This window comes from Diospyros lotus, chromosome 1, assembly GCF_014633365.1.
Source record: "Diospyros lotus cultivar Yz01 chromosome 1, ASM1463336v1, whole genome shotgun sequence".
Taxonomy (NCBI): Eukaryota; Viridiplantae; Streptophyta; class Magnoliopsida; order Ericales; family Ebenaceae; genus Diospyros; species Diospyros lotus.
The window spans coordinates 45,836,612-45,846,105 of NC_068338.1; the positions used below are offsets into that span (position 1 = coordinate 45,836,612).

At 34.8% G+C, this 9,494-nt stretch overlaps 1 protein-coding gene across 6 annotated transcripts; it reads left to right on the forward strand.

Annotated features, from left to right (window-relative positions):
- Positions 1–261: 261 nt before the first annotated feature.
- Positions 262–9,180, forward strand: LOC127796404 (probable trehalose-phosphate phosphatase 2). 6 transcript variants are annotated; one of them, XM_052328570.1, is made up of 11 exons: positions 264–387; positions 3,763–6,180; positions 6,270–6,426; positions 6,725–6,903; positions 7,011–7,151; positions 7,362–7,433; positions 7,522–7,647; positions 7,806–7,862; positions 8,017–8,118; positions 8,234–8,452; positions 8,773–9,180. In XM_052328570.1, exons 4-11 carry the CDS (start codon positions 6,730–6,732, stop codon positions 8,917–8,919), a joined length of 1,038 nt encoding a protein of 345 aa, XP_052184530.1. In that variant the 5' UTR covers positions 264–387; positions 3,763–6,180; positions 6,270–6,426; positions 6,725–6,729; the 3' UTR covers positions 8,920–9,180. The 6 variants fall into 6 exon arrangements, with proteins under 6 accessions (XP_052184521.1, XP_052184530.1, XP_052184514.1 ...); XM_052328554.1 differs by having other exon boundaries at positions 6,270–6,335; XM_052328540.1 differs by having other exon boundaries at positions 3,763–6,135; positions 6,270–6,335.
- The last annotated feature ends 314 nt before the right edge of the window (positions 9,181–9,494 follow it).

Consider the following 9,494-nt stretch of genomic DNA (forward strand, 5'->3'; position numbering starts at 1 on the left):
TAATTTTAATTACTTGGGTAGTAAGGAAACGGGGACACCACTAATTGGGCAAAGTTGACAGCAATGAGGTTAATTTTGTCATTTGATCGTCGCATTAAAACTCCAGATTTTCGGTAATATTAATTAATAAATGGAGCAATAATTTTGACTGATTTTTATATTCTTTTTGTCACATCGATCCCAACCCCTAAACCCTACTTCCAGGTCAGTGATCGTTCTCTATAAATACAAATCCCCAATGCCTCCCTATTCCCTCCCCCACTCTCTTAGGCTCTCTTCTTTAGCTCTATTGCTTTCTGAGCTCATTTTGGCCTATCAATTCAAGCTCCTAACGGCAATCTCGAGGCGGTGTCGAAAGGCGGTTTCCCAAGTGTTGCATATAGATCTGTAAGTTCTATATTCGATCTTTCATTCTACGTTACCGCTCAGTATTTCTCCTTCTCTTTGTTTGTATGCAGAATACGAATTTCGAACAAGCTTGTCTTCCTCTTGTTTGCTTATTTCTTCTTTCTGTTGTTTTCTATGCCTTAAAAAAGAAGTTACAGTGCTGTTCTTTTTTTTGTTTTTTTATGCGTAGCTTGCATTGAACTCTATTAATCGGAAATTATCACCAGATAAATCTGATTTAGAGCTTAGTCTTATTTTCATAGAAAACATCCGTTCTCTCATTTTCTTGATTTTCCGGCGAGCTTGAAGCGGTAGATCATCATATCCACCGGCGGCTCATTTTGAGTTTTCCTCTTTCTCCTTTGTCGGTGGAATCTGGAGGACAGGTATCAGTTAACCTTTCGCCGCTGGACCACCGGACTTAAATCTGTCCCACAGATATATACATATATTTCTTTTTGGGCGTAGTTTAGATTAGAGATTATTAGTGCGGTTTTCCTGTGTGAAGGCGAGAAACAACGAAAAAGCGGTTGGGGTTCGTTTTTACTTCCACCAGAGGTGAGATTGATGGCCGAGCGCGTGGGAGATTTGTTGAGGACGCGGAATGAGCGGGTGAGTCGTTTGTTTTTCACGCGCTTATATACTCGCGTCGGCGGTGCTCATTCGGTTACCTTGTTTTGTTCCTTTCGAAAAGTAGATACGTGCGGTATATGCAACGCACACGTGGAGTTTACCCTGGCCCAGTCTTGACTGGGCCTGATGGCTTTATTGACCCACTTAAGCCCACTAAAGTACAAAAACATCTTCACAGGAACGCGGTAGATACAAATTTTATTAGGATCTCAGAATAAATCAATAATAAACCCAAGGGCTTGGAGTCTTGGACCGTTTCTCTCTCAGTTTTTTATTTTTTATTTTTAGTTTTAGCTTTTGATTTTGTTGTGTTCAGTTTTTCTTTAATTTAAAAAGTCAATTTGAACATCTTATTTGATAACTATAGTTTGTGTTTTTTTTATGGGGATATCTATAGTTTGTTTATAATTCTGTTTTTGACTTTTTATCTCTCAACTCTTTGGCCGACAAGTGAAAACATTGTTTTTGTTGTTTTTTTGAAAACGAAAAATAAGCAAACGAGCGCAAATAATAAAAAAAAGAGAAAAACTCAACATGAACACTCTACTAAGTGACACTTGAAAATTTCTTTACTTTTGGTTAAAAGCATTTATGTCCATGTAATGTAATTTTGGCTTCTAGAACAAATTAATTTTTTCAAAATTTTAGTTTAGTTGATATAATTTTTTTTTTTTTTGAGTTTCAATGTCTATTAAAGACTTAAAAGTTAAAATTAGACAAATTTTGAAGTTAATATTTTCAGGTTGGTTGAAACTTGACTTGTTAGGGAGCTATTAAATTTGAATAAGTCTTGACATTTTTGCGATGAATTTAGACTTAATTTACCATGATTAGTTCTTCTTCTAGGCCTATTCAAACATCAAACAAGTTAATACACATTTTTAAACTTAAAACAATTATTCATCAAAATTTGAATAAGATATTACTTAATTTGACTTATTTGTAAATGTACTAATTGTTCAATTACAGATAACCCAACTCAAATATGGTAGAAAAAGAGTTTCTATATTCAATCTAAAACTCAATAAATTTTGAGTTTCTAACTTATCTTGTTCTCTCTATTAATAAAATTACATGTCTTAATAAAAATAATTCTCAAATTGAGTCAGAGTATTAAGTGCGTGCGTTATATAATTTCAATGAGATAGTGAGTTTTGGTACACTGAAATTTTAGAGTTAAGTGAGATAGTTTATATTTTTGAGTTCCATTATTTGCATAGTAAATTTTTGTACTTCATAATTTGTCAGTCATGTAAATTTGTGTGCATTTAATTTTAATTTTATGTTAGTATTACTAAATTTATTTTTATATTTTATTTATTTCCTATTAAGTAATATCATTGATACCTAACATAACAAAATCTATACCCTTGCGTTTGTGGACCGTGTTCATTGGACAACTTATAATTAACAAACGCAGAGGTAGGAATTTATACATCTACAGTGTTAGGATTTATTCAAATCTTGAATAACCCTTTATTTAACTCCAGTAATTTGTAGTCTTAAGATTGATGATGGTATGAACGACTATGATAACATTAACATGTGAGCATCGGAATTGGCACATCCACGATAATCGGTTTTAATTAGTCTACTGACACCATATATCTTCTCATTATTTTTAATTATATGTATAATACATTATATCATTTTTGTTAATTCTAATTTGATTGGTCTTTCTGTTAAAGTGCAAGGTTTTTTTGTACTTGAGATAGCGTTTATCGCTTTCTTTGTTATTAAGAAAAAATATATATATATATATTTAATTATAGTTATGCATTTGATCATAAATACATAATAGTGACAATACTACAGTTATATTAAGTATTCTCTTTTCTTTGTTTGATAAATAAAATTATATCAGTTGACATCTAAATGGGAACCAATTTGACATTATAAGATTTGAATTTGGACATTTAGACTCATTAATATTATCATTTACGGTTAAATTATGACTCTTAATGATAATATTTTCTTCTCTTATCCTTGCGAAAAAACCACACTGTGAAAAGACCGGCGAGGGCTGTTGACAACACTTGTGTTTAACTGCATCTGGACTATTGAATTTATACTTCGATCAGTTTTCCCCTCACTTTCCGAGAAAGCAAACTGACGGGTTGACGGACTAAAGTCTACAAGCATTGGCTACGTTTTTCACTTTAGATGGGGCTTTCTAATCAACAATAATCTTATTATATCCCCAGGACTTGACGCAACAGTAATGTTTATCTTAGGATAATTTATATTGCACTTCATGGTAGTTTCCTGGGACTTGGACCCCAAGTTGATTGTTTGTCTGTTCCTCAGAAACTTTCTTGACAAGTCGCTTTCCAGCATCTGAAGCGTCCAAGTCCAAATTGTCCAACCTCGTGTATGTGTCGCCTTTTTAGTACTTAAATGTCCAACCGTCTTGATGATCGCCATCTCCTTCGACACGTAAAGTTTGTCTTTGAGTACTTTTTGTCGGATAATAAATCAGTTTCCCCCATTTAACCCCATGCTTTTCTCCTTACTTTCGGTTTAACTAATGATGAGACTACTAATTATTGTTGAGAGACTCCAAGTCCAGTTTTCTTATTCTTAACAATAAATTAGTGGGAATGATAATTCCCTTTCTTAATATGCCAAAATAAAATAAATTAAACAATTTTCTTATATTATTATTTTTTTTCATTAGAAAGTAGATGTTTACCTGGTAATGTCTTTGAAAATTAAGCTGATTTTATTTCTAACTGATGGCAGGTACTTTGATTCCTAGCTAGGAAATCATTTTACACAGTCATGTGGCATGCATCCCCTGCGTTAATCTTGATCAATGTTTTCTTTCTTGGGTTGGGTGAAAGTTTGCTTGACATCCACAGGAACACGTGGATGCATTGCACTTGATGTTACCATATATATATATATATCTTCAACAATTATTGAATACTATCACTGTTCCCCTACAAACGAAAATTCAAAACCCAACTCTTCATCCTTTCTTTATTTGATGAAGAAACTAGAATTCCACAAAACTTTTGAACAGTCACTTTCTGGAAGGGTTTCTAAAAGGTTTTCAAGATTAAGATTCCTGCTTTGGAATCTAAAGCTTTGGGCTATTTTCTTGTCTTTATCCTCAGTTGTAACCGATCGAATTAATGTCTGGCATCTTTTTCCTCATTTCCCCAAAGCATGCAGAAATGCTTTTATTGTATTCCTCGTCAACACACTCACATTCTTGGAAACTCCTCTTTTCATCCTATCTACTTTTCTACAAAAGAACTAGCTACTATATCGTTCCACACCCTCATTCTTCCATCTAGAATCGAACCAGCCTGGAAATTTATTTATATCAAATCGATTCAATTATATTAGTTCTGTTTAGTTTTCGGCCTTACCTGAATCCAACACCCTTTTTTATTTGTGAGAGGAAAACTCTTGGATGTAAATCCAATGTATATGAGAGAGAGAGAGAGAGAGAGAGAGAGAGAGAGAGAGTATGATGGTGGTAAATCAGTTGGCAGGTGTTGGAATGAGATTAAGGGGGTTGTTAAAGTGGAGCCAAAAAGCATAAACCTTTAGACGTGTGTTGTCTCATTGTAGGTTGATTAATACTGAACCCGCTTTGGCTCCTGTCAATGTCTGCTAAATCGGTTGGATGGCTACCCCACACCATGACAATTTTTCAAAAGTACCCCGTGTGCCTGAGTCATCGAATCCGACTTATTTGATATTTATATCGCGCCCGTAGTTTTCTCCCTCGTTTCTTTGTGTACTTGCTTTTCAAATCATACTTTGTTTTTTTGCTAAGTAGTCCTACTTTCGTTCAAAAGCGACGTTTTTCTTATTAAGCTACTGCTTCCCTTTGCTGCAAATCATTTATTAACACCTGTACCTCAATGACCTTGGTAGACTTGTTCACACAAACAAAGTTATATATTTTTATACGTTGATAGTGACCATCTTTTCTCCCTTGTATATGGAATTGGTACTTTTTTTCTTCATCTTGACCCGACTTATACATGGGCGGTCGAGTGGCTGGGTTATAGGTCAACTCAGCTAGGGTTGTTTTAAGTGTCTCCCTTATTTTATTTTATCTTTTTGCTAAGTGTCTCCCTTAGTCATTAATTGTGTTCATATATTCTAACAACTCTTAGAAATTAGCAACTATGAAGTTACTAGGTTCTAGGCAAATTCCGCGTTAAATATTTTAAGATAGATTCCGTTCAACACGCTTGAAATTTTATTAAATTATAAGTAATACTTTTCACATTTTAAAAAACGCATTAACCTTTTATCGGTAAAAAAATATTAATCAATTTTTATTGTTTTATAAGATTTTAGAAGTATTTCAGTGTAACATAAATCTAATTTCTTATGAAATAATCTAATATAATTTTTGAATAATAAGGAATAGAAATGGTCAGAGTAATTTTTAAAAATTAAAGATATGGTATGTATTTATACTAAATATCAAGAGGTGTGAGTGTAATTTATTTAATATTTTATTTTATATATTATGTGAGAAATGGTAATGCATTAAATTGCATGCTTACTTTATTACCATAAACATTTGAAGAAGAGGAGTGTTTCTTTTCTTTTCTTTTTTTCTAGTTAATTAGAAGTGAAGCCCATTACCTAGGAATGATATAGCAGTTGGGTAGACTAGTACGGTCCGACACTACCCTAGTCTATGATTGTTAAGGCTGCATTTGTGTCTCTGATAAACTTTGGTTCAAGCATGAGAGGACCTTTATAAGAATATTACAAACGTATCTAATTTATAAGAGAAAAAAACGTAATTCTTTTATCAGGGATAAATACATCGCACTTGGAATTTCTACAGTTCACATCGTCTACGCAACATGGCAACGTGGCATAGAGATAGCCGATTCCAGACGTCTTTTGAGTCCAGAAATATTAGAAACGTTGTGATGAAGTACAAAAATAATGCAATTATATGCCACCTAAATTAAACGCTTTTCTTCCTTTGTTCCCAAAATGAATAAAAGTTAAAAGCGTTCCTTATTCCCTCATCTCCCCTTGCTGGGTGGGACCTACAAGTTAGCATTGTGAGAAGAAACCTGGAGAACAGAAGCAGATGCATGAACCTACGTACCCTCGAGTTAGGCAATGGTTAGACGGTGACATAGCGGTTGTCGGCGCAGTTTATCTTCTTCAGTTTTGTCTTTTGACACCTTTGGTTTCCCAAGTCAATTATCTTTTTCTTGTTTTTCTTGTCTCCGTAAAACATTTTCATTTTGCCGCAGGTGAATCGGTGAAATCCACTGCAGCCGTTGGAAATTTTAAGCTCACAAACGTTGCAATTTCAGACGGTAAATACATGACCAAGTGATGAAAGGTTCATTACTTCAAAAAATTCTGGACCCCCAGATTAGATGGGCCTTTCAGTAACTTAAAGCCCAGGTTCATTACTTAGTTGCTCCTGGGCTTAACTTGTTTAGTCCATATGGATCTGTTAACTAAGCCATGCTTACCCGGAAAGTAACACCAAATTGATGGGCAGTTGTATATTTATAAATATGAGTTACTGTCAATTTTTTTTTTATAATGAAGCATGTCATTCTGGTTAAAATTCATGCATCAATTTGTTGTTTGAGCTGGCATAAACTGTGTAAACTATACATAATTGACTATACACTGCACTTTTTCTGAAAGGAAAAGCTTATTATGTTTTCTGTCCTTTGTCTTTTGGTTGATATAGAGACTATGAGGGGAAACTTTGCGAAGCTTTGTCGGGCAATGGGATTTCGAAGATCAATGTCCAATGGGCAAAATATTGAATCGATCTCAAAAGCTAAGCATGACAAGGATAGTGGTGATCACACTGCAACAGACCCAAGTGATCTGGATGCTTCAGATACAATTTATAGCGCTTGGTTGGTGAGTTCTTATTTTCTCTTTTATGGTTAGATTTGCAAGTAGTTAAGATATTGAATTACTATATTCACGTCAATTATTGATAACTGGCCTTTGATTTCTTTAAACAGAATGAACACCCTTCTGCATTGAGATGTTTCAAAGGGATGATGAGCACTGCCAAGGGGAAGAAGATCATCGTGTTCTTGGATTACGATGGCACCCTCTCGCCAATCGTAAATGACCCTGACCGCGCTTTCATGTCTGATAGGGTAATGATTATTATTATCAGTATTACTGTGAAAATAAAATTTTTATTTATTTTGCTTTACGCTTAATAAGGTTGTATGTTCTCGTCTATATACAAATAAGAAAGAGATAAGTCTAACCAATAATCTTAAACAAATAGATTACGTTAACAATTACCATGACTACAAAATCCTAAATTTTTGGTACATATGCTAATGCCAAATAACATCCAGATGCGCTCTGCGGTACATGAAGTTGCTAGGCGATTTCCAACAGCCATAATTAGTGGTCGAAGCCGAGACAAGGTGAGATCGAGCCCTATCTTCTGTAAGTCACTAGATTTTAATTAAGCTTATATAATTGTTAATTAATGTGTACTATCTGCATATTCAGGTGTATGAATTTGTACAATTAGATGAGGTATACTATGCTGGAAGCCATGGTTTGGATATAAGGGGTCCGCCACTGCAGCTGAAGTCTTATGATGCCAAGTACCAAACCAGAGCTCTCGATAAAAAGGTAAGTTGCCCACTGGTAGGGTCGATTTACTTAGATTAATTCTAGTCACCGACATATTTTAAATCTAAGCGCAAGCGGGAACTTTAGTAATTTGACCCAAAAAAAAAAAAAAACAATTTTGAAAAAACCAGTGACATTGCAGACTATTAATCTCGCAGGGGAATGAATTTACCATCTTCCAACCTGCACAGGAGTTTTTGCCTGCAATCCAACAGGTACTAGTATGCCTATGCTTGTCATAGTGGCATTTATGGTGTCTTGGAACAAAATTTTGAACCGGTGCTGCAGAAAGAAGTGGAGATCAATAAAAGAGAATAAAAACATTTCAATAATATCAAAAGTGACTAATTTGATATGTTTGTCTGACAGATGTTGAAAGAATTCGAGAAGAAAACATCTGAAATACAGGGTGTCGTGATAGAAGACAATAGGTTCTCCATCTCTGTACATTACCGGCATGTCCAGGAGAAGGTAATTGAATAGTTTGATTTCTTCAATGTTGTTCCTAGTATTGTTAAAAAGCATAGTTATTGCCAGTAAATAGCTAGTTATATAACAGTTGTAACATTAAGCTGAATATATCTAGGATTATGGCATATTACAAGAGGCGGTGCACTCTGTGCTTGCCAAATATCCATGTTTTCACCTGACAAAAGGCTTAAAGGTCTTGGAAATTCGGCCATCAATTAAGTGGAACAAAGGCCATGCACTGGAATATTTACTTGATACTCTGGGATTCACAAGCTCCAGTAATTTCCTTCCTGTTTATATTGGAGACGATCAGACTGATGAAGATGCTTTCAAGGTACTGATCTATGGCTCCACTTCTTACACATTTTTTTGTGTTTAGTTCAAGGAGGCTTATCAAATCTTAGTTTAATGTATTTCACCAGTGCCTTTAATAATTTCTTTTGCTTAATCTGATAAATATTACCTTTATCAGAACCAACGGTTTTAAAGGGTTGGGATAGTTTGAAACTAACTTTATGAGCTTGCCCATAAAAAAATTGCGATTGTTATATCTCATACTGAATGGAACAGTTGCTGACTATTATTGTTTGAACTTCGTCCAAAATCCTAGTTTCTACTTCTTGAGTTCTTGTTTATTTCTTGTTCATCTTGCAGGTTCTACAGAGTAAAGGATTGGGATTTCCGATCATCGTGTCTTCCATCCCAAGGCACACCATGGCATCACACTCTCTACACGACCCATCAGAAGTGTTGTCTTTCTTGATACGTCTGGCAAGATGGGGAGAGAATTCTTCAAACTAGACCGCTTCTGCAAGGCCAGCTTTGGGTATTACTAGGTCTCTTCTCTTGTACATAATATTTGCAGATAGAAGTTTTATATATGGATCAGGGAACCAAGAGAGAAGCCTCACCCTTTTGTTTTATTTAATCCGGTGCTTTTTGAGCCGGAATGTATGGTTCCCACGGGCATGAAGAGGCTGTCTTCTTGATAAGGAAAAACTCAAGTGCAGTCTCTAAACAGTTTACGTTTGAAATGGAACTTATCTGATCCTTCTGTAAATACATCACTTTTTGTATAATAGGCAGGGCGGCAGTTCTCAGGCCATAAATATATATATGCAACTCCATTCTAGTCGTGTCATCGGTTTCAGGAGAAAAGTTTAGCTCATAGCTCGTGGCAAGCTTTCCAAATGGTTTAAGCCGCTTTCATTAACTATCAAAATTGAAACTTAACCTGTAACACTACTAGAGGTGTTCAAATTTTAGTTCGGACTGAAAAATCAAACATGACCAAGCTAAAAAACTTGGTCTGATTCAAGATCGAATAACTTCAGTTCGGTCTGATCTTGGTTTTGGATTGAGTCCAAATAAATTGT